This window comes from Cuculus canorus, chromosome 2 (genome assembly GCF_017976375.1).
Source record: "Cuculus canorus isolate bCucCan1 chromosome 2, bCucCan1.pri, whole genome shotgun sequence".
Classification (NCBI taxonomy): domain Eukaryota; kingdom Metazoa; phylum Chordata; class Aves; order Cuculiformes; family Cuculidae; genus Cuculus; species Cuculus canorus.
The window spans coordinates 108984942-109011826 of record NC_071402.1 but is presented as its reverse complement, the minus strand read 5'-3'; the positions used below and the strand labels follow the sequence as shown (position 1 = coordinate 109011826).

The 26885-nt window shown below is 37.0% G+C and overlaps 1 protein-coding gene across 3 annotated transcripts in view; it reads right to left on the bottom strand.

Moving 5' to 3' along the window:
* Positions 1–26885, bottom strand: part of BBS9 (Bardet-Biedl syndrome 9) — a 303616-nt gene that overhangs the window by 22091 nt on the left and 254640 nt on the right. Inside the window, exon 23 of one of the 3 annotated variants that reach the window (XM_054059481.1) lies at positions 18359–18526. The exons of the other annotated variants lie outside the window; for them this stretch is intronic. Coding sequence (XP_053915456.1) covers positions 18495–18526 — 32 coding nt within the window. The 3' untranslated portion in view covers positions 18359–18494. Of the gene's footprint in view, positions 1–18358; positions 18527–26885 lie in introns of those variants that run through there. 3 annotated transcript variants of the gene reach the window in all.

Below are 26885 nucleotides of genomic sequence, written 5' to 3'. Positions count from 1 at the left end.
CTCTAAAACTCTGGCATAAAAGAACTGTGAAAAAAAAAATCTACATTAACGTTCTGAATGAAATATAAAGTGCTAATGAAAATGCAAATGCTCATTTAGTAACAAAAAGGAAATGAGTTTTTTTTAGAAAAATATTTTGCATTTTACTGTTCACATGGTGACGCCACCCAGGGAAATATCTAATCATATATTGCATTTAACTCAATACAATTTTGTTTAAAACTTTCTTAGGAAATAGATGCTTTTCTGTCTACAACGTGCTCTCAGAGGAGTCTCTGCTTTTACACATGGCATTTCTGATCTCTCACTGCAGGAGAGCGTTACATCAAAAGTTCACAAAGATCTCCAAAAGCTCCACTGGAGCCTCTAAGGTGACAGTTTGGGCAAAAATGGAAAGAGAGATAGGTTACCGGAAAGATTCTGTCATTGCACAAGTGAAATCTAAATACAGTAGAAGGAGATTTATCAAAATGTAGACACAGCCCCACTGTGCCTGCCCATTATCTCCTTCTGCTAGGATCTTGCCACAGGCCGGATGCTATTGCTTTTCTCCCAGTGCATTCCCAGTTTAGAGGTCTTGTTGCTGTAATCAGGGATTCTGTTGGAAGAATCACATATAAGATGTTTTGAAAGGAGCTGTGTGGTAAGATAACGATAATTTTTGGGTTTAACCCTTACTTGGAATAGTGTGTAAGAGTGCTTATGATCTGTCATTCATGAAGTCATTGTCTGCAGCCCATGCAACTACATTAAACAGAAAAATAAACATCATCCTTACAGTATTTTCAGCTAGAGGTGCAAAGATACTATTATCTGCAGGACATGCGCTAGAAGAACTAGAACTACATGATTGTGAAAGCATGAAAAACTCTCATGCAATGGTGCATAAAGATGAGAAATAGAGGACCAAATTGTAGTTTTAACAAAATTAAACTATAGATGATGAACCAGAAAACAGTAACATGTATAAACAGCAATGTAGCAAAGTTTCAAATACACTAGTTGAAGTATCATCTTATCCTTCTCTCATGCCTTTTGGAAGGCAGTAACACAGAAGCACTTCTGAAATAGGTCCAGGTATTAGCATCTCATTTAATGGGTTGCAGCAAGGACTACCAAGTAGCTTGAGAAGACAGTTCCTTTAAGCATGGTGGAATAGTCTCCTGGCTCACACTTAACACAGCCAGATCCTGTCCACCCACACAGGAGAATTCAAATTGTGCTGTCAGTATTTGTATGAAGGATTCCATAAGCATTACCAGACTGAGTCACTGTGTAGTAGCTTGGAACCAAGTTACAGATTTAAAAAAGAATGAGCTATTCTCATATCTATGACACATCACGCATGGGATGACAAGTTAAATGACTTCATGTTTGTAAAACTAAACTGGCTCCTACTCAGACCTATCTTCAGCGATGCAACACCACCAATTCCCATTCAAACCAAGACTGTTTTGAATGACTTCCTAGAAATACTTGTAATATTTCTTTACCTTCCATATTCCAGGATCAAAACATTCTCTTCCTTTACTCTTTTTCTTAGATCTAATCTAGAAATCACTTTATGTAGCATACGATGCCATCATCACAGGACAATACACAAATATGGGACATATCAAGCCTCATCTGTTTTTTTCCAGGCTCTTCCAGGACAGACAGAAATATATGAAGAGGAGAATGAAGTTTGAATATGGTTTGAAATAAATAATTTATCTTTGTGAGATTTTTCTCTGTCATTTTGACATACTGAGCTCTATGACTGGCCTCAGTTATCTTAAAGGTCTTTTCCAACCTAAATGATTCTATGATCAGTGCAGTCTATCTCAGACTCTGGGTGAAGATTTTTGTAAATGCAAATAAATAATTTTAATTAACTTAACTGGCTGATAGAAATACTATAAGGCTCTACAACACACCTTAAAGGCATGTGCTCATTTGTCCACAAGGTACATCATCTACTTTCTTAATCAATGAGTACTCAAATCATGACAGGAACTGGCATTGGGCTTTGGGGTGGGAACAAAAAGTGACACACAAAGCTCAATGTGATTATGAGTCAACTGAAGTCATGAGTCAACAGCAGACTGTTGCTGATTGACTCTGCCTCACCAGTAAGTGTTACTTCAGCCATTAATGCTGATTGCTGTACGGCTGTAGGGACACGCATGCCTGCCAAGGTACATAACAAAATATCCAAACCAAACTGAAATCTGCCAGATTCTGAAAATATCACATAACACCCCACTCTGTATCTGCAACAGCATCCAAAGTAATGTTTGGGAGAGCTGACCACGACCACACCCATCCCTATGTCTGCAGTACAGCCTGAAGGTTTTTCATTGACGGCCATTGCACTTAATCATTCAAAGTGATCCTTGGCTATTTGATTGCTGTGATTTAATACAGTAATAACAATAATCCAGACTATGCTTAAACCACTCACAGTACTTCCAAAACTGTTTATTAGCATTGGCTTCTGCTTTACTAGCTATTTTCAACACCCTTAATACTGAAGTTCCTCCTCTGGCACCTCTGAGAAGGCCAAGACTATATGAAAAAGGCAGCCTTATTTTTTGTTTGACTGAGTATTTGATAACTGCACTTAACAGTTTATTTATTTAACCTCAGCTCAGGCTAAAGCCATCTAAAATGCCCTGTGCATTGTAACTTTAGGTCCAAGACAGAACTGAATACAGAACACAGTCTCTTTCATCTCTCTCTTGAAATGATATTCAGTAGCTCGCCTTCAAGGCTATCATTTAATAATCATATACTTTTATTGCAATCATAGTCTGAAAATGCAGGTCCCCATGCTCAAGATCCCTCAGCAGAGTATCAGACATATCAGAGGATTTCTGTCACGCTTTCACTAAATCTTCTCTTTGAGCTAGTACTTTCCAACTAGCAACTGAAACTGTTTCCGAAGACCCTCAGAATGGGAAGCTCATCACTGGCAGTCTATTCTAATATATTTTTTCAACACAAATAACACTTTCGATGGACTGAAATAACTTCTTTCTTAATGTATGAGTTTCATCCTTCTTAACATTAGAATTTGCAGGAACTGAATGCATAATTTAAGACTTACATCCCAACATTTTACGGAGAAGTCATTAAGATTACAGAAAGAAAAAGGCATTTCCCCTTAAAAGTAGGTTTTCAACAACAGGCAAGGCACAAGAGCAATATACAACAAAATGATTGGTCTATTGAACATAAAATATCTCTAATTTGTTTTCTGAAAAATGTTATCAGACTGCTTAATGTATGCACTAATACTTTTATCAGTGTTTCTATAAAACTTATATAACTGTTTGTCTACACAAATACATGAAAGGCAGAAGTATGCAGCCTTTCACTTATACACAATATGAAAGAACAGCATTTCTCTAACAGACTTTTTTACTGTAAATCAAATGCTCATAAAACAGTGGAATTGAAAGCAGGTGGGACACAGTACAAGGGTTTCTCATCATTCTAAACATACAGTTCAGCTCACTCAAATAATAAAACCTCCACGCTTATTCACTCTTGTACTTTTCTTAAAGCTAGGCCACTCAATTGTGCCAAATAATGTGTTGTCCAACTTGGACTAAACTGAGAACACTAAGCTCATTTTCCTAGTGAGCTGTGCTGCATTTGTATGACATCTACATTACAAACAGACATTATCTATAAGAAAAAAAACTAAAACTTTCTATTGTCAGCACTGTTTCAAATTTTTTGTATTACTGGTAAAATCTTGAAGGATAACATGATTGAGATTAACAATTCAGAAGAACATTATTATCATGATGTAAATATACCCCCATGATCATATATAATTAGGTAATTGTGTACATACATATATTCACTCTGCCAAATTCTGCACTATCTCCATTATTTATATTTGATCTGATAGCTGGAAGACACTCCTCAGACCATTTTCTTTAAAACTGTAAACAGTAGATAGCATCATTCTTTACAGTCCTTAAAGATTAACAAGTTGCTAACAAAACTTTTACCACACTCATTTTTTGCTAACTTAAAAGTAAGATGATAAAAATGTAGCTTGCATCTCATTATGCTGAATTGTAACAGTGAGAAAGAAAAACAAAGAAGATAAAGTAGGGGTTTATACAATAAATCTCCTGATAGCTGAACTTGTTGAGATAAAATAAAGGCTATAAATCAACTTGAAATAGTAGGTATTATTAAAAAGTTCGGGTGACTTCCTGGTGTCTTCTTTTCCTCTCATATTTTCATAATAATATTTTAAATTTGGCTCGTGGCTGGTATCAAACACTGAAATGAGGAATGACAGTAACAACAGCTTTTTTCCTTTGAAATTTGACTTTCCAAGGAGTGGAACTGTGATCCAAATTTGAAAGGCAATTCTTCTGAGGTCTGTATAAAACTTTGAAGAGCTGTGAGGCCAGAATAATGAAATCAGAATTTTAAGTCTGATTGTCAGTATTGGACAAATATATATGCTCTGAACTGTGCAAAGTCTGTCATTGCCACTCAGTTCTGGAAGTGGAATGCTTGCTTTATGGAAAATGTTGGTATTTGCCATAGGTTTTCAAGCTATATCAAAATATGGAAATATAACAAAGAATGTAACTTCTCACTAAGCTGCAGCTTAACAATGGCACCATAAAACAAGCAGTGGTTATGAAGAACAACAGAAATAATGATGTCTCATTTACAATCCTGATTCCTATTCCCTATTTCTATCATACATACTTCTCCCACAGTTTTCCCAGCTAAGCCCACCTATGTTCCCTCTCACTTCACCTTAGCTACCCTTCACATCCACTAATTTCCTCCTGAGCAAGAGGTGCAGATTAGGCTGGTTTTGAGGTAAAGGTGTACTTATTCAAGATCACATCAAATGCAACAGGTAACTGTTAAATTCCTGATTGAGCTTTCCCCTAGTAATCTGAACATTTCCTTTACACGCATCTGACAACTTAATGAATTTTTTATGAAATTATATGTTTTTTGAGATGTTTATCTCTTTCCAAAGTATATCAGACTACTCCATAGGAGTGCAACAAGGGTTGAGAGAGAAGAACAGGAGACATCCCTTATGATTACATAAGGTTTCAAAGCAATTGAAAATGAAAGGCATTATTGTTAGATACAAAGTAACTGGACATAACCAGATATTTTTATATTACAGTTTTGAGAGTCTCCAGTTCAGCAAATTCAAATGTCCCATTTCAATACGTCCAATTGCTTCATGCCAAATAAAAATTGATGCATTTTCAGCTTGGTTTCCTGCAATCCATCTGACATGCACTGAAGTTGAGCAAAAAATCTTTACATAAACTAATTCATTAGAGGGGGAAAAAAGGCAATATTGTTGATTTTCCTTGGATAAGAGTAGCTTTAAATGAGAAATTTTGGAGAATCAAAAAACACTCAAAATGAAAAGACCACACCCTGACATTTAATTATATACTCTACTAGGAAAACAGTCTATAAGGAAGCACTTCTAAGTAAGAGGCTTGTATTAATTTAAAAAATAACCCTATGATTTATACCACCAGTTAGCTTTATAAAATGCCATATGTTAAAAAGCAAACATAATTAAAAAAGCAGGGTGAATTCAATACCTCTAAAAATGCCTTCCTGGTTGTAAAAGTTCTGTAGAAAGATGATACTGAAATCTGCATCATTTGAAGGGCTAAAGAAAATGCTCTTTAAGTGGAGATGCCTGTTTTCAGCCCTGGATTTCCAAGGAACAGAACACAGGGCTCATTAATGCAGGCTCTGTCCCATACAGGTGTGATCAACACGTTGGCAGGACCCCAGCAGACACCTCCAAGCACATGTATAAACTCAGTGCCAGTGCTGAACTCTCTACTGCCTGCTCTGAGCACAGCACTGCTGGGCTTCAGAAGTGACCAAGAGGGGTGTGATCCTTCTTCACATCTTTCTGGCCTTGGACCTCTCCCAAGGCATGGACAAGATTGCTACAAAACTGGTGGAAACCAGTATTTTTGTGGGCTGCTGCCCACGGAATAAAGAAGACAGGAATCTATGGCAAGAATGCTTCTTAATAAGGGTTTGCAAAAACAGGTGTTTAGTTTCAAAAGGAAATAATCAATAATAATCATAGTAATGTGTAACTATTTTTACACATAGTTCTGGATGAAGTACCGAGGCAAGGGCCTCATCCTCACAAGGATAAGAATGGTGGGGGATTCTTTCAGCTGGTAGCACACAACCCTCAACCACCAAAGTGACTTTTTAATGGAACACTGGGGAAAGGAAGATGTGGTTATGTATCTGGCACATGCACATCAAACACAGAGTACTTCTGTGCTGGAGAAACTCTCCATTGGGAACCCACAAAAAACCTGCTGGAGCTAAACCAAGCAGAATTTGACTATTTTAAAGGAATATCGGGTATTATTAAGCAACCTTTAGAATCCTGCTCCTCACTGGGGCACACCACTTAAGAAAACATGGCATGGCAACATGAAAACATATCCCAGCAACTTCACTGTTCACAGACTTTAAAGATCAGAAGGGCTTAGACTATGATGATCTAAATACAACCATCTAGTTGGATGCCTGGAATAATACAAAATACAGAATTTCACCCAATAATTTACTCAACAAGCCTCTAACTTCAAGTTGAGCTTTTTGATGTAAAAACTTCAAGAGAAGAATGAATTACATCTGTAAGGAAGTTAATCCTCTCTGCCTAAAATTTGTCCCTTATTTCTAGGTCCAAATTATTCTTACTTCGGCTTCCAGCCACGTACATGTGCAATACATTGGCTCCAAAATCATTATCTGTTTTTTTCATTCTCTAATTTACATCAAGCAAAACACAAGAGGAAGTAAAAAAATAGCTGTAATATGCACATTACAGAGCACTTAATCTCATGTCTAGTGTCATACAAAGTAAGAGATAATGATCTTGAACATAACACCCATTGTCTACTGGAATTGTCATTGCTTGGATAGCGAATTCAGTTCACCAGTTCTAGAAGGATTAAGTCTAGGTAAAGCACGTATCTGAGCAAACTATGCCTAACTCAGAGAGTTTCCCCATTTGTCAGGGAGCGTTTATGGAATGACAGAGACAGAAATGACACACATTACACTGAATGCTTTTGCAGTTTCAGCAGATTTTTCTCCACAGGATACATAATAGTCTGGTGGACTTTTCTCTCTTTTTTTCAAAGTATATTTAAAAGCCAGATGACTTATGCAAAAAGCTTTGCCTTATTACGTCACTCTACTCCCAGATAATTTTCTTCATAAAATAGCAGTATATTTTTTCAAAACAAATCTGCTTCTCTTGCCATAACTATGGAATAGGGTCTCAGTCCTCTGCGGTCTCTCAGTCACTGGAAGACTGGAGTGGAGATGCTAAGGGTCTTGGCAAACTGAATCTGTGTTTTATAAAATAAAAACTTGTGCTCTGCACATTGAAACTTCATGCCAGAAACATCCCTACTGATTAGGACACTGATGTCTTCTTCAGCATAAGGCACTTGGCAGACATAATTCCCCAGAAGCCTTCAAATTTTAGTGCAATAACACAGTAATAATGGTGGAACAAGCTTCTTGTTAAGAAAGATTCACACTTTATCAACAAAGAAGAGATTGTGAAGCTCTGAGGAGAAGTGTGTAGAGAGATCAAGACAAAGTGCACATCCCTTCAATGTCCCAAAAATGCCATTCGAGCACAAGGTAGGAAAACAAATAGTATGGGAATACAATTGCATCAAACTGCCTCAGTACTGTAAGAGGGAAAGGGATGACCACAGTTTTAAACTGTTTCTGAACTAGGGGTGGTTTCTCCCTCACCTCTGATGGAGGACACTGTGCAAGGACACTGTCCAAGGGCACAGGCTGGCAGTGAAATCTTCAGTCAGGTTTGCAAGATGAAATGGCACACAGGAACAGAGCAACACAAGTTGAAACAGAGCTTTCTGTGGGACACTGGCTGAGCCAAGGTAGCAGAATTCGAAGTGTAAACACAAAATTTCAGAAAAATATCATTTTACCATGTTCATCAGCAAACCAAGAACAATACCAGGAACACAGTTACATCCACATCTACGTCATCTTTTACTAAAGCCTCAAGCCCTAAAGCCATTCCTGGCAGCTGCTCTGCACAAGTTAGCATTACAGACTAAAGACAACAGTTTCATAATTCACACGTAGACAGACACTGGGACTAAGGTCCCTGATCGGGTCATCCAGCTGAAAATCAACACGCTACTGTTGCTTTGTTTCTAACCACTTCCTGACTATAGCTTAGCTGTTTAGTCTTTCACCACCTGGTTTGTATTTGATTTGCAAAAATAAAAATAAACAATCTCCCCAAAGAACAACAAGAATATTGAATAGTATGCAGTTTGTGACCAAAGAGGCTAGAAACTGAGGCAATACATTCTCTGATACCTAAGCCACAGGTCAGATTGGTTGCCAGCTAAGCCAATATTTCTGGTTTGAAGCATCTGTTCAACTCTCTCAAACAATAAGAAAAAGATTTGTTCCATCACTGAAATAGAAACCCAAATTTAAGAACGGCTGTGTAAATAAAGCAGAAGCTCACTCAAAACCAATGACCCAAAGGCCAGATATTTCTGGAATATAAAGAAAACTGACCTGAGAAGAGGTCTTGAAGTTTGAAGCTATTAAATTCTACTGATTCCCTTCAATATAAGGTATACACAGAAATAAAAAATGTCTGAAATATAAAATTTAAGAACATACTGAATTTTTTTCAGATTTCTGTGGATAGAAATAATTTTTTATCATTAACAGGCATCTGCTGAATTAAAAATCAGGGATTCCTGTTTTTTTCTAGTAAATAATATTGTATTTTTATTGCATATAATTGTATGTAATACTGTAATGTCCTAAATAGTTTGTAAATAAGTCAATCAATTGTAACACTTTATGGTTGTTTCATCTCTTTTAATTTTAATTTATCAGCTTTTAATTAATTTTGGGATTAGCTCTTCCTATGCAATTAAGCTTCAGGCTTTAAGCAAAATCTATATATTCCAAATGCCTGAAAGGAATGCTTCTGTTGAACACCTTCCTATTTTCTTATGCCCCAAATCAGCTGAACATCTTGTTCCCCATCTACCAATTCTAATTTCCAATTAGCCAATCCGCATAGAAAAATCTGTTCTCTGGCAATGACTACACTTATTTTCACACTGAATAGCAGAAAAATTAAAAACAAACAATCAAACAAAAATCTGTTGAGTTTCAATTGTACATGTTCATATGTTGCCAATACCACAGCACTAAACCAGGGACTAATTTACATCTATGCTTACCTTTTAGCATACATATGTTTCCATTTAATCATTATCCAATTTTTTAGCATAGATTGGGTAACTCCTGCTTCTCATTTAATTTTGTGCCTTGTGTTTCTGCCTAAACCCAAACCTTTCTTTACCTTCGAGAAAAAAAGTCTTTAAAAATTTACTTGGATAGAAGCACAGGAATGGCCTAAAATCCTACTTAGCCCAATAGCCACCGTTTGATAGCAATCCAAAGTAGATACTTCGGTAGTGTGCAAAAAGTAAAGAGCAAATACAAAATGATGTCTAACTTCCTGGACTCCACACATGGAAAGTTTCCTGAGCTAGAAGTTAGTGTTACACCTTTGTAGGTAGTAGATCTCAACTGATTTTTCTTTCATAAATTAATCTCATTGTTGAACCAGTTTGGGTTTCCACAAGATCCTGTGGGAAGGTGTTCTACAATTTATATGCCATGTACACCTCCTCCCCCCCTTTTTTTAACCTGCTGCCTGATATTTCACTCAGTGGCCCGAATTTTAGTATTTTGAGAGCCACTGAACAACCCCTCCTGACCTCCTCCACATCATTCAATATTTTCTATGTCTCCATCATATCATCTCATACCTCATTCACCACTCTTCTATTCTAGAAAATGCTACCATGATACATCTTGTCTTTAGCTTAAAATTTGTCCTTCGGATCCACCTTCTCCCTCTTCTTTGCTTTTGTCATCTATACGGACTATGACCATGATCTCACCTGTTCACTAACATATCCTCTACGTGTCTTGCTAAGTCTATCACATCTGCACACTGATCTCCTACCTCAAGCAGGAATTCGTTCCTCTGGTCAATTGGTCACAGCTGAATAAAATGAGTTTTTTTTCCAGTCAGACTCAGTTCCAGAAAGACTTCCAGTCACATATTCTTCCCTCCACCTGAAGGTGTGGGAGAAGATACCATAGGTGCGGACAACATTTCTGTTTGTGAAAGGCCCCATTGTTCAAGCAGGTGAGAGACATCCGATACTGAAATAGCTAGATTGGTTTCTTGCACCCTTTCAGACACCATGCCTCCACCACTGCCCCTCAGGTGCCAAATTCCTGCTAGCAGAACGTCCTCATTCATGAGTGTCACAAGTACAAACAGAACTAGCAAAATAAATGAGATTCATAACTGAATCTAATCCCCAAACTGTGACAGAAGCCATTAAAGTAATCCCTTATCTGTCAGGGCTGTGTTCCACTTCCTCTGCACATTCCCCACCTAAAAGAGCAGAGATGAGTAGAGTAGTTCAGTTGTGGGAAGTGGCTGGCATGGAAGGAAGTTCCAGCTGAGCTCATAATAGAAACCACCTGCCTCTTGGTTAAGACAGAACAGAATTTCTCATGTTCCCTCTACTCGTAGTACTTCTTGTAACTACTACTTACTTACAAGACAGGAGATTTTCAATGTCATTTAAAAAAGAAAGGCAGTTTAGAAAGAAAAATTTATATGAAGTTAAAAAAAAAAATCAAGAGTACTTTTTTTAATTGGTACACTTAGGATCTTGGTGTGTTAGTGAAACAAACCACACATAATTGAGATGCAAATCATGAGAAAAACAGAAATAGAAAGCTAAGTGTTATTACAGCAATTTCTTTTTGTATCAAGATAACATCACTATTGCAGACAGTGAGAAAGAAATTCCTCAGGCTTTCAAGTGCCAATGTGTTGCTGACCTATGAATGTCTTAACTCAGGTTCTCAAACCAAGTACTGAGCAGCACTGGCAAGAGTCCTTTCTCTCTGTCCACATCAGTTATGTTTTCTAACCTAGGTAAAAGTCACGCAGGCCATGTTGAAAATAAAAATTCCATAAACTGTTACTTTTCAAAGTAAAATAACCACAAACAAGTACATTGCAGCAACGGAAAAATGCTTTGTTATGTGTCTAAGGCTTTGCTAAAAGCTGGTTCAATGCACTAGCTCAATTTCGAAGGCAAATGCTAAAACATCTACCAGAAACAGCAGTCCATCTTTCTATTTTCTTTTGCATCATAATGTAATTTGAAAGGAAAAGCATACCTCACACTATGATTCCATTAGATATTACAAGCACAACTGGGATGGACCAGTATAGTACTTGCATGATAAGCTTCCAAAGAAAAAGATGCCAGCCAGTCCACTACTGATGATAGAACAGATTAAATGCTCCACTCTTTAAATCAATATGAAACTATCAAAGCATAAAAGTAATAAAAAAAATGTTTATTAGACAGGACACCGCATTGACTTGAGCATCACAGCACTATGAGCTAAGTCATGATTAGGCAAAGATCATTTCGGGGGAGCTAAAACCAAGTTCCTAGGCCCTCACAGCCATCAGAAAGATAGTGGAATGTAGCCTAGAACTAAGAAGGAAAGTGACAAACAGATATGCTGTCTAACCAGAATCACCCTGCAGTCTCAGTTGGATACAGTATTTTCTTCATGCTCTCTCCTGAACTGTTGTGTAGTGTTGCTATGTACTATTAAATACTTACCGCATTCCACCCCAGGGGTGGCTCTGTTTCAGTGCTGGGTGAAGTGATCCTTCTTTAAACATTACTTAGCTCACAAGAGTGCTGTGAAACTTAATTAAATTAATGCCTGTAAAGTGCTTTGAGGTTCTCAGATGAAAGGTGCTATAGAAATCCAAAGTACTATTAGTGTTTTTAAGGACGGGCAAAGCAATTTGGATAAACTGGAAAACCTACATAAATATTCCCTCAAAGGAAAAGTTTTTTTTGCAGTTCCAGTTAACCTATTGTTTATTTTTGTTTTAATTTTTAAAACTTTTATGATACCTGACTTCAACTTCAATTGGAATAACCATTTTACAACTACACACAAACTATAATGCTGCCTCATTTGTATGCTGCCTCTTATTTTCACCTGTGCTTAAAAAGGCACAGTCATGCTTCAAACTACACTGTTCTCAAAGATCAGAGCCACCTTCCTATCTGTGGTCCATTACAAAGACAACTTTATTAAATTAAAAAAAAACCAAACAGGTGTCAGATATTCAGTGAATCTACTACAGTTACAGAATTAGCAATCAACTTGTTGGAGAGTTAGATCCAGTCTCTAACTATATAGAGCAACAAGAAGTTGAAATGAAAACACAAGATCTAAGTACCATCATCTTGATTCTGCACACAAAAGAAACAATAGCTCTCAGAGAAGAAACAATAGCTTGGAGAGATGAGGTTTTCCCCTCAGTCTCCATGACTGCCTTTGGAATAATACTGTTGTTTGTATGACCGAACTAGGACACTCTTCGTTCTTCTTTTTTAAATAAATATACAAATAAAATTCAAAAAAACATATAAATATTCTGTTTCCATGCAAAGAGGGCAGCCCTTTTAAATGACACATAGCTGAGGAGCACATAATAAAAGCATTTCTAGGAAGTGCAAGCACAGAGTATTATTAAAATCATGTTACAACACGTAAAACTTATATCAAGCAGAAGTCAATTAAACCCCTGAAAACTCATGAAAATGCTTGTTATCGTGAAATTCCCTGCTCAGTTTCCAAATTAAAGCAATATGAAAAAATATCCTAAACAGAAAAACTGCAGGAACGGAGCTTTCAATTCTTTTGAGATTTGTCCCTCACCATTTATTTCCTTTGCAGTCTGGAACTGAGGGGAGGAATTCTGCAACTCCATCACCTGCAAGAGAGTACCAGGGGATGTGGGTACATAAAATGGTATTGCTACTCCACTTCAGTATCACTTTATTCAATGCAGACTGAGAGGAATTTTTATTGATTCAGTGCACTTTGGGGGCTTGGTATCTAGTTACAGGTTGTATAACACTAGTGTGAGAGGACATTTTTAACCTTGAGTATACATGCCGGCTTAAGACTACTTTTATGTTATGAGGTAACTATACAGGAACAGAGAAGGCTGTGGTCTAAAAGAAGTCCCAATCTCTGCCCTATATATATTCACCATAATTGCCAACTATATATAAAAATATATGTTTGGTTTGGCTAAAAACACACACAATACATGTATTCTTTTGAGAGAATACAATAGCATCAACAAAAGTAATATCTTACACTAATATCTTACACAAAGGAAGAGTATAACACATCAAATGTTGCCCAAATATGAAACTGCAATTCAGCAAGCAAATAAATATCCCATCAGTCTAGAGAAATCTGGTGACTGCACTATATGCATATACACCAGAACATTACATGCTACAACTTCTCTGGTAAACTGGCTCTACCAGAGTCTTGCACACATTCTCCTTCCCTGTGTTGCCTACCATCATGCACTGGGAACCATCCATAGAGGGATTTCCATTCATTCAGTGAAGCCAAAACCCCACCCCAAGACATTCCCCTCATTTATATCTCCACATGTTCACTACATCTACTTTCAAATACCTATCCATTCTGAAAACTATACCAGTTATTTCCCTGTTGCCTTCTCTCTGGAAGCTGTCTGGTATTAATAATCATCTTTGTAAAACAGCAATTCCTCCTCAATTCCTTGCATGCATGGAACTTCTCGAGTGTTGTGCATATCTCCTTGTTTTCTGCCCTGGATTATAGTTCAGTAAAATCTTCAGAATCACTCTTTCAGTTCCCTTAAAAATTACACACATTTTAAGTGGAATCCCTCTTACTTCAGTGGGATCACCATCTTTCCAGAAGAACTCAGGACCTAGTTATTTTGCGTATCTGAAACCCCTGTATTACTGCAATATTCTAGCTGTATTTTGCTCTGCTGTAACTTTTCTTTCTGTACTTCTCCCTCTTAAATAATATGCATTCCTTACAGAGACCTAAAATTATCTCCCACAGCTATTCCTGAAAAAAAGTGTTTTTTGCAATTTAATACAACTAGTATTTATATCACACCTTGCATCCAAAAAGATTGAAGAACTTTACATTTAGTTTTACCATATCTCCGTGAACTGCCTCTTTATTTACAGCTCTCTTCCCTCTGGGCAAGTAAGTCTATATCCACATTAGAGAACCAGAATCCTATGCAGCAGGGACCAGAAAAGGCTATGGGCACAGCTTCACCCTTGGCTGAATCTCATCTAAGTATGGGCTGCAGCCCAGAATGAAGGTCCACCCTTCCTCCTCCTCCCTCCTCTTGGGTCTCTGCAAACAGGGCTCACACAGCCAAATTGTGGAACAGATTCAGCTGAAAATAGACTCTTTTCTTTTGTCAGGTTGCTAACTGTCTCTTAGCTCAGCTGACTATCCCACCACACAAGCACTGGTAGTATTACCACAAGGCAGGAAAAACACGTGGGTGAGAAGCAAGCACAGCTCCTGCTCCTTTCAACAGGCACTTGAACTTAATATTGTTCAGATAATTGTAGAACTGCAGCCACAGTGTAGAGAGAGGCAAGACAGCTTCTCTAAGGAGCCACTAGTACACAATGGTATCCAAACTTTGCTCCCACACCAACCTCTGTCTTATCTCCTGTCTCTTATTCCAGCTGATTGTTTACATTCCTTCCTTGTGCTGGTGATGAGGCCCATCCGAGTTCACAACTGAATCAACATGTAATCCCACGGAAAACTAAACCGGCAAAAACTGTACAAACATTTTTTTTTTCCTGATGGTTAAGTTAACAAAGTACTAGCACATGGGCAAGGCAGGCGGGGTGGGCTCCAGAGCTGGTGGGCAGAAACAGGAGAAAGAAAGGAGAACAATCCCATTTTCCCAGCAATGAGTGATCCTAGATCAGTTCAGTCTTCTTACATAACTCCTAACAGTATAGTGTTATAGTTATAGTCCTTACATAACACTTAACGACTTCTGTAAAGGGTCACAGCTAGAGAGTTGCAAGAATTAACCTGGAAATATGTACTACCCATCTAGTGCTGTACTTGCAAACACTTCAGACCTTTATCTCAAATAGCCTGAAAGACCTCGTCTTCCTCATTGTTTGCCAATATTCACCGACTTTCTACTTTCTTTCTCAGTCTCTCAAGGTTTTAATATCTACAATTCACCTGTTAAGCTCTATTGACTGCTTACTGACTCCCAAATTCCCGTTACCCAAACTCTGAATCACAATGATCTCTGTGTATTAATCCCCTTCACCTTCTTTAGCATTTTTACCTGTCACACAAATTCTTCACAATATTTCTCATAGTACAAAATGCTCTCCCCCTTTTATTTTTTTCTTCACCAGAAATGGAATTTTGCCAGATTTACCTTCCACTTACAAACATGTCTGCCCTTAATAGATCTCTGAATTCCAGTCTTCCCCTTTGAGTTAGCTCTCAGTAGAATGAATTTTTTTTTTTCTGCTAGGAAAGAAGGGCCATCTCTTTCCAAATCCAAGACCAGGCAGCAGTTGTGTTGTACCCATTGACATAAACTCACAGAAAACAGAATCCCGTTCCCAGAGCATAACACATAAAAGTCAATAAAGACCATACAGCTACCAACAGTTACATTTAGTGTAACTGAGAGCTATCATAGTCATTCAGTTGTCTCCACGATCAAATACATTATAAGCATCACACTATAAATAAATTTTAAATTGTATTTCACCTTCTGACTATCAGCTCTCCATTGTATATTCAGATATAATTAGACTGAGTTAACGGACAGAACAGAAACCAAGCAATATCCTCAGTAGAAGAACCTGATCTCATAAGGTTCTGAGGGCCCAGAAGTCCAATGCTATTAATATAAGTGAGGGTACCAACAGAGCAGTAAATACATGTTCTGTCTCAACAACAAACCAGCGGTGACATATTGAACAAAGTCTATGTGCCACTCTATAGAAATGTAATTTTCAGGAATGCAGGCCTCTTCAGAGAATGAGATGTATGTTTCTTTAAAATAAGAGAAGAAAAGTTTTGTTTTTTTTTTTTTTATTTTTAATGCAAGAACACAATATGTGTCATAATTTTAGGACCTCTTTTTCACATCAGGGCACATTTAGTTTACTGTGATTTCTTACAGAAATGGTCATGCAAAGAAAGACAATACCAAGGAGAATATGGTTCCTGCCTTTGGCTTAAGAAGCCTCCGAAAGCCATTACGACTAAAAGGACAAATTGGCTATTCTGTCAACAAAGTAAGAAGTCGACTAGTCTTGTTATGAGATGAGCAAAGATGAAATGTGATGAATATGCAGCTGATGAAGGAAATGTATAGTGAAAACTCTTCAGGATGGCACTCAGTCTGCTAGCAGAGGGCTCTGCATTGCCAGCTGCCAGAGCTCAAACAAAGCCTTTGATGAAATCACAACTACCCTTGTCTCTGTTTCACAAAAAAAAAAAAAAAAAAAGAGAGACTGTGGACAGTTTAATTATCACAGAACCATTACCATCAGCAGCAGTTTCATAATCTTGAAATGCTGCCATTCTCAAAAGCCATTTACCCTCCAAAAAAAAAAAAAAATAAAGAATCCTTAAAACACAAGAGACTATCATACCGTCCAAACAATAGAGCAATTCTTATAAAATCAGACGCCATAACCAATTATTCAAAACAAAAACACACCCCCCCTCCTTATTTTTAAATAAGGGAACAAAGGATGTAAACTTTATCCAGAAATATTAGATTTTAAAAGGAGTAAAAATATCCAAAAATTAAAACAGATGAACACTGTAGACTTGCCTTTCTTTCATGTCTGTACATGCACAAAACTGATTCTGTGTTGGAGGAATGAGTACATACACTGTTCGTGTTCCTAACAAATGCAATGAAAAGTAATAAGTAATAAAAGCAAACTCTGTGGGAGCTTTTTTGGTCACTTTTGCTTACATTTCAAAGGAACTGCCTGCTTCATTCACACTCTATCGTATTTAGGTTAATCAAACTGTATTTTATTTCCTCTTTGGCACCTATAAAGATTGTACTGATATAGTGCCTATTAAGATAAGTGTTTCAATGTTCTTTCTTCTTGCCATTAGTCAGAATTTCCTAATGCTGATATTTTGGCAGGAAGATGGAGGAAGCAGTTACAAATGCAAGTGATTAGCATGTGTGCGAGTGCCTTGACACACAGTTTTGGTCACTTACTAATACAAATACTGAGCTGGCCTAAGGGCATCTTTGTGTCATTTTCCATTAATAGAAAAATATGAACTCTTTGTAACAAGTTGCTACTAAGCATTATTTCCTTGACTTCTATTGAGTTAACTTTTCAAACATCTGATGTTTGTTATTCATTTTGTACAGCGTTTGGACATTCTAAAAACCTCAGTAATCAAAGCAATATGCGCATTGAAGAATGTTCTTTTTGTTAGTCTATACTGGTCATATATCAATCATCTGACTATACAGAGACTGGAGTAAGTTCCGCTTATTTTTCTTTTATGAGACAGATCCATATGTAACAATTATGCATGCAAATAGTGCCCAAACGCATGGGAAAAAAAACTACACAAAGTGATAGATGGCAAAATCCTCATCCAGTTGACTTGAGCAGGGCCAAAGTTACATTCCTAAAATTTTGGCTTAAATCATCCTGTTTGAAAAGGTAAAAGGAATCTAAAATGATGGAGTTTATGAAGAGGGGGCTCTGAGACTGGAATAAAACTACAGCGCCAAAAAAGGAAGACAAGCTAGCCAGCTAGAGCGGAACTGCTGCATGAAAAGCACAAGCAGAGCTGGAAGTCTGAAAGGACAGGGCAAAAGCAATGAAGTGAGGATGAACATAGGTGACACAGGCAGGAGACAGTAGTTAATAGAGGCAAATAAAACCAGCGGCTGTCCATAAAGTAAGTGTAGAAGGGATGTATCTAGTTTAGACTACATTTCATTAGACATAACTGAGCAGGAGGAATATTAGTTATCAAAAGGGGTCCTGGACTACCAGGGGCGGCTCAGGAGAGGTGCTATAAGCGGGTCATCCGCATGTTTGATCTGAGCCTGAAGTGGGCATGCAGGCCGGACTTTTCACTTTTGATATCCCTGTACTTAAAAAGTAGAGGTAGTACTATGGGCACTTTAGAGGTCTGCATGGTACGTATGGGTAATGGATGCAGTAAAGGTAAGCAGAACTAGCCCAAGGCTTTAAAAAACCCAAGCGACAGTAGCAGACTACTGAAGAAGGCAGGCTTGTACCTGGAGGCTGTGAACACCAAAAGTAGCGGCTCCTGTTTCTAAGGTGGCTGACCTGCATTAAGATTCAAATAAATACTTCAGAATAAATCCAAAAGGATTTCTGCTGCTACTGGAGGGCCCTGGGATTTGTGGTCACCTAGTGTCCAAGAGAATGTTTCTCTGGCTGACCTGAAATGAGAACAAGGCAGAAAAGTTATTTTTGCTTCATTTTTCTGAGCTGGCTGCTTTTTCTGGACTCTCTTAAACCGGAAGCAAAACTGTATAAAACTGCTTCTACAAAAATACATCAGTAGGAATCCACAGAAATAGGTTACCATAACGAAGACATGCCTTCCTTGATTTTAGACTGGTATCTTCTAGCTGCATTGGAGGAGGAAGAATGCTTCTTCTTCTTCTTTCTTAAATACCTGATTTGCCCCCCAGCAAACAGAAAATAACATATAAAGTCATTTGGGAAAGGTGTGCCGCACTATGTACGTTACCTTTGTGGGACACCTAACAGCCCTATTATTATGAGGAATAACTGAAGATAGCTTTAGCTCATATCCTCATCCAAGCAAGTTCTGAACAGTCAGCAATACGGGGAACTCAAAAGTCATTTCAGTGATGTCTGCTTCCATTGCCAGTACAACTTTCAACTCTGCCTCTAGCAAAATAACCATGTTTAGGAGCAAAACATTTTAAACTCTATCGAGTTTTACCGGGAGAAAAATCAATCCCTTCACTTCCATAGAATCTGTCAGGGAAGGGATAAATTACAAAACAAATTCTAGATGTAATTAGAGTTCAAGTGAGGTGAACTAGTAAACCAGCAAGGTACCACTAACATCCTACAAGACATTTCCATGAAGTCTACCTTCCCCCCACCCTTGGAAGACACACAAAAAGGCTGTTTAAACAGCATGCAGAACCCTAACTATGTTCTGAACACAGTCAAACACTTCAGAGGTTCAGTGGCTGCCACCACACAAACAGGGAGAACAGACTGGTGTGGCGAGCATCACCTGCAAGAGGCTTGGGATACTCTGCTTGGAAGACTAATTGGCTCTAAGTTGCATCAGAGGGCATACAAATGTGTGCATGCCTGTGTGTATTTGTGGGCACACAGAAGTGTCAGGTATAGATACAAAAGCTTTTCTTAGTACTTTACTAAATGCATAAATCTTTACCTTTCTATAGGAGCTAAAACACAGTGCACAAAATATCTCAACCATGCTGACAACAACGAATTTAAGGAAGTAAAATAATATAACCTAATGTAGGTGAAACAATCTACACTATCAGTCTTCTCCAGAGTTCAGATATATATTAGCTGAACTTACAGACAGGAGGAAGAAAGATTATTCAGAAAGATATAACAACAGAACAAACACATAAGAAAATACACGTCTTTGGTGCAGGATTTGGCATAAAACTGAAAGGAGGGAAAAACGCCACCAAACATTGTCGACAGAACAGAAATGTATTTAACACTTCTTCGATTTTACATAAATAGCAAACTTATTCTATGAAGATTTATTACACTAATTCCACTAGATTATTTATTTTAAATGAGGTATTTAAATCAATTCACAAATAGATTGTTCCATGCCAACTTGGACAGTTCACAGGCACTGTACAAGGATTTTAACATAGTAGCCTTTTTGGCAGGGGAGAAGAAATAGTCGTGTTTACCCTTCCCCACCAAAAAAGGCTTTTCTATATGAACTCAAATCCAGGGTGACAGCTCATCTCTCCCTAAATCTAAGCATGTTTTTTTAAAAAGCCTATGAAATTATAAAGAGTTAAGAATTATATACAAAATAAAAATATGACAGAAAGGGAAGCTTTCATCTCTCATGGAAGCAAAGACTGTTTTTGTTGATACATATGGAAAAAATTAGGCCCAATTATATGTTGTGCTTTGGCACTGGGGTTCCAACTTCACCACAGGCTTATTTTTTTCACAGATATACCATTACAGCCAATTCTACCCTTGAACATTTGAACTCAAACCTTGTAACACAGGCATTTTTGTTGCTAGATTACTTGTAGCCTGGATGAAATGCTCTGTGTTACCATTGTACTATATTTAGAGGTTAGAAAAGGGTTATCTGTATAGATTCCAGAGAACATATATTCAGAAAAATATAATAAGCTTAAAACATTTTGTGAATAAAGCACACTTTATTGCAGCATAATTTCTCATTTTCTAAATTAGATTGTGAATTACAGTCCGTGGTACCATGAGCTAAATATTCACTCAAATGACGTTTTTAGTACAGCAAACCCATTTTATTTCATGTGATAAATCTTTGAATGAAGATAGTTGCTTTTGCACATTAAAAGGTGACACGGCTACTGAGAAGAACAAGTCTAGCTAATACTTCAGGTGAGAAATCTTTGCTGATAAAAGGAGAAAGTGTCAAGAGTTTCAGAACTCTTTTGCTACAACAGCCAATCCGCACATTGACCAAGACAACACAGTATCTGGCACAGACGTGTCAATGCTCTTTCCCCTGAGCCTTTTCAAAGAAATAGAATCTCCTTAGCCAGTGTGGGGTTAAAAAGTGTCTTCTCTGATTTCATAAATGTGGGATGTGGAGGATCCATCAGTCCTTTACTCCACAAATGAGACAACCGAGTTAAAGCCTACAGCCAAAACATGTGATCCCTATGTAAAACAAAATACAAATACTAATATTTGCCCTCTGCCCTCTCCTAAATTAATGTAACTGTTAATATTTGGAATCAGACAAGCAAAGTCAAAACTCCTGAGAAAGATAAGGTGCAAAAAATGGAAAATGCAAAGACTCATCTTCATGACTGAGTGACAAAAAAAACCAAACAACCAAGCCTGCCGCTTGGGAACAAAGGCTTCTATATTCATTATAGACTCCATTTCATAGGGACTGAAGCCAGAACAGAATGTCAGATCAAGTGGTCTGACCACCTTAATATTGAAACCATCCAGGTTCAACCAGGTATGTCTGTATTGATAGTAACACAAAACTTATGTTTGGCAAAAAGTTAGCTTTCTGAAATGCATCTCGTTTTCATACAAACCCAACAAAAATGCAGACTTTAACTACTAATTACCTCTTGATAGAAGAAACCTCAATAAAAGATTCAAATTCCCAAAATTCAAAACAGTGAGTCAGGCTCCAGAATTCATGACACTAACCTTAAAAATAAAAATGTTAAAAAATAATATTAGGGTGTTTTACTTTTGTTTTCTCATTCCTCAGCTATTAATGCAAATCTTTCTACAACCAGAATTTCTAAGAAAACATGGGTTTAATGCCAAGATGGATGGGGCCTTGGGCAGCCTGATCTAGTGGGAAGTCCCTGACGATGGCAGGGGGGTTGGAACTAGATGATCTTTAAGGTCCCTTCCAACCCTAGCTATTCTATGATTCTATGATTAATGTGGAAGTTGACGTATTTTTCAAACTCGTTGTGTTCATGAGCTGAAGGTCTTACTGAAGCTTAAGATTTTGCAAGACATACAAGCAAGAGTGAGCAACATCATCAATACTTTAGGCACCGCTAACTGGTATCCACTTGCAAAAATGCATATCACCTATGAAAAAACGCACAGAGGAGCAGTTAATGAAAAGTTGTGCTCCCGTTCCTGAAGAGGAAACTCTAACAGTCAAGGGAACAACAGAAAGGACAAGAAGGGAAAAATATATGAAAAGTGTGAAGTTTACAGGTTAGGATTGCTACAATAATTCTATTAATCACCATCGTACAGAGAACAATTAATAATACCTGAAAATAAATGTCTTAAAATTGTAATCAACAGTCTACTTCTGAATGCCTTGGGAAAAAAAAAACCCCAAATTTTTGTTACAGTCCTTCAGCTCTTTTGGAAAAAGTATAGTAGTTTACAAATCAAAACAGTTTGAAAAAGCACTAGTCCTAGTTAATACATAAGCATCTCTGTAACAAGCATCCTTACATAAGTTTGATTTTATTTTTTAAAGTGAACAGAGAACGCAAAGTCACAGCTATCTTAAAAATCTGCATTAAATAGATCTGCCTGAAATATCTATTAAGATCATTAGTCACATCTGGACTAAAGTACAAGCTTCCCAAAGATCACAGACATAAGTAAAGGTGGCCAGGCTGTCTATAACATGGAAGAATGAAATGCCAGAGCACGCAAGCCATCAACCATCTATCTGTGATACTCCCTAAATGCCTAATATACCTCAATATATAATAATGTCACCTAACTGAAATAATATAATTGGTTCTTCCTGTACTTAGGCAAGAATGAACATCATACACAGAAAACAGAGAAGGACACTAAAACCAAATGTAAAGGACAAAGGAGAAATATTCAACAGAAACATAACACATGTAGTGAATATTAATAACTTGAGGTATTGTGGCTTGTGGAAAAGGATACTGAATTTTTCCCATTATGTAGCAAAGGCTGCAGCAGAACCTGAAAAGGATTGTTTTCAAACAGATTCATCTTTGATAACTACATAAGTACAACAGGAAAAATTTCTGCAGATTCAGATTGGTTTTAACTAAAACTTGAAATGACTGCAAGTTCTCCAAGAATCAGTAAACCATGTATCCTAAATAAAGTTTACCTTATCACTTTAAAAATAATGAGAGGAAAAGTGAAAGTGAATAAATGTATCTGTCTTTGTCCAGTCTTTGGTGACAAACACACCAGAAACACTTTTTCCTAATGCCTGTAAAGGACAGGTAAGCCATTTTCTTTCTTGAAAATTAACATTGTCTGAGAATGTTAACAACAGAAATCATCAATAGTATTAAGCAGAATATGAACTTAAATGGTTTATTTAAAATGAGCTCGAGCCATCTTGAAAATACCAAAGATGCTTTTGTAAATACAGTGCTCCTGCCAGTCTCTTACAGGAAAATACAGCTACTGTTGATATCTACAATCTTGACAGTATGGATAATCACATTGTGATAAGATCATGTAGTCTGGGCACTGCAAAATTACATAGTTCTGTAGTCTGCTACATTCTTGTCATTACAGGCACAAAGTTAGCGTAAGCTGCAAATTCTGAAGCAACATAGCAGTCACTTTTGGAGCAATACTCCTATCAGGCTGATGATACCACTTTTTCTCTGGATTACCCAAATCAAATTTGTAACTAAAACCAGAGTCTGATAAGATGATCTGGATATGAACTTTAATATAAAATTTTAGAGCTGGTGCTTATAAAGCAGCAGAATAAGTACAAGATGAACAGGGGAGTAAAAATGAAAGATATGGTCTTTTCATACATCTATTCTTTCCAATTTTCTTATATTCCAGTTTTCCGATTTTCTAATACCTCTATTAAGGAGTTTATACTTCCATAAACTTTTGGCTATCCTAAATTAGAAAAGTTATCCAAAATGAAGAAGCAATTGCATCAAGACAAAAATATTAAAATTAATTATTATATATTTGACAGAGTACACAAAATTTCAAAGAATAAAGAAACTCACATTTTCTGTTTTCTCAAATAACATTTGATAAGCTTTATGAGGGGAGTATTTTTAACACCCTGGTGGCACACTCTACCATCATCTTATTTCCAAAAGGAGACCTTCCTCAAGGACATTCATCCAATCGTGGCTTATGTGCTTTTTTTCCTCAGTCTTAAATAAATTCACTCTCACTTTCTTAAACACCACTATATACTTAGGCACTCTGGAAACAATTCACTGCAATCCTTTTCCTTTCCTCTGTCTCCACAGAGAATTATGCAGGTCACAGTTTTAAAGAAAACACAGTTTATGAGTCAAAAAGACTGTCTGGGGAAATACAAAGTAGGTGACAGATTTGTAATACAATATGGAACTTGCATGTGGGTACATAGGAACATATAGGTTAAATTATTGCTTGATGGATTTCCCATGGCAGTGAAATATATGCAGACATTCTGACCTTTTAAAAGTTGGCTCATTGGTACATTGGTGCTGAAAAACAATCATTAAAAATTATTTTCTGCAGTAAACAGATGGCTCACCTTTGCAAAGGAGCTTTCAGGTGTTCAAGGGCATGGATAATGACTCCTATATTTCCTTATGTCCCACCTGCTGCTCATGAGGTAAGGAAAAAAGGAAAAATAACCGGAGTGACCCTAACTCTGACTAGACTCTTGCTGTTAGACAGCCTTTTGGGCACAGAACAGGTACATCTAATTTATGGCAGCTATTAGGAGAACAATTTTGAACACCACAGAGAAGCAGACAGACTTATGCTGCTCACGAATGTTAGGCCATCTAAATCTCTGTTAAGTCAGTAAGAGGCAATCTGAGAAAGTAACATATTTTTACTGGACATATCTTTTGGGAGTTTTGCCTGAGTAGCATTACTTCTCTTTAGCCAGAGCCTGAAGCCAAAATTTAGCATCTTTAGGGTATTTCTACTACAAAGACGAAATTATGAAAGTCGCATGTGTCTTTGAAGCAATTTTACACTAGTAAGGTTATTTGCCTTTCCCACAGGATTGGCTCTGATCTTAGCTCATTCTTTGCTTTCTTCCGAGCCTGTGTTTTCATAATGTCATATCCCATGATTCTATGTGGGCTCACTTTATTAAATCTTTCTGCCTCCTTCATATATTTCCACAAAGAGTGAAGGCTTACCAGGATTTTTGTTGGGCATCCCTGTGAAGATACAGTACCAAGGAAAACCTACAAGCCTGTCACGGATTCTCAGTGGTCTTTGGGACCACTGGCTTGTGCCACTTCGTTGCCACTTCTACTGCCACCAACACCAGAATAAACTCTCTCCACTGACGCCACATTCATTTACTTGCTTGGACATACATGCAAACAACATTCAAGAAAACCTCTTAGTCCATAAACACTTTGCTGCAAGTTAAATTTAAGTGGCAAAATACGTCTGTATTTTGACGGAGAACAGCTTCACCTCACCCCAGTTGACTCCATAAAAGTTTTACTGCTTCTTACGCAAAAACCAAACACAAAGTGATGGGTTTGGCATTTAAGTTTTTGACTGGATTCAATGAATTGTTGAGGTATGCACACACTTTTTAAGATCACAGTTTTAGTGTAAAATAAGGAGAAATATAATTATCCTAAATTCACACAAATAAAATTGGATGCACCACGCAGCTACAAAATGCAGCAGTTGCTGTCAACAAGATGATGACCATAGTTGAGGCTGAAATTATAGCAGACAACTTAAAAACCCAATTCTAAGATACTTTCTGTCTTCCAAGATGTTCACTGGAGCTTAGACCCCCTCACAATAAAAAACAGAAAACACTGGAGCAGTTTTTAGCCAAATACTATGATTTCACTGAAATTGACTGAAATATGGACCTAACAAGAAGGATGTTTGGGGAATTTACAGGGAAGTGACAGATTACAAACATCTAATTTTAAAATGAATTCTATATCCTTTCAATGTTTAGTATCAGTAATATATTTTTCCATATTCTACTTATTTTCTACTTAAAATATCTACACACACACATACATAAAAGCAATGTTTTGGTCATGGATTTACTAATTCTTCGAAGTAGAAAAAGTCCTTTTTTAAGCTAACACCACTTCTTTGGTGTGGCTTTGGTACAAGACTACCTAACTAATCATTTCATTTTAATGATGCAATGAAAATACCACAAGGCTGTCCTTACAGTCCTAATTACTCCTAAGGAGATCTAAGGGGATACTTTAGGATATATTCATCCTGCACTCTGTAAACCATAAATTCAATTAGCAAGCTATACGTTCATACTTTGATTAATATATGTTAGACAAATTAATTCTTCATTAGTGACAGGTGTACTAAATACTTCAGTCCTGTTTGTGCCAGCTGCTACACTAATTATGATTTATTCCAGTGATTAATTTTAAGACTTTGATGTAATGTAAGATTACTGTTGAGTAGCAAATAGGAGTGAAATTTAACAGTGTGTGTATATATATATAATTTTCAAGAAGTTAATACCAACAAGTCTATCTGTCTTAAATAAAAAAAAATACTGACTTTTTCCATCTAGCAAATGTCCAACCTAGATGTAAGAGTCAAATTTTAACCATCGTACTTTTTTTATCTCTTGGTTTATTCTCTCAAGTTAAGCATTTTTCTATGTACCAAATATCCTGTCTTCCTGTCTTCCAGATTTAAGTTGTATTTAATTTCACAAGGCTGCACACAAAAGGAGAAGTTTAAACATTCTAAATGATGAAATTAGATCCTTAGGAATTTCTGAGGCAATTAAAAAAAACTATGTCCCAAATATAGAGCTTTATAGGCTTGGTCTAAATTCTTCTCTGAAGAATTGTTAAAATAATTGTCTTCCTTCCAAACTTCCTCCTTTCAGGAGGAGCTTGAATATGCAGTTAAAAATCAGCAGGCTGATTGTTAAGTAGAATATTCAAGATTGACGTTGACAACTACATTATTCAAGACTAACATTCTTAAAGTAGGCTTGCCTTTTCTGAGTCTTCTTTTAACCTGTCAAAGAAAGAAACGGTGGGTTCTGGTTCATTTCACTGCAAGTGCATAGAAGCTGCATTATTTCACTGT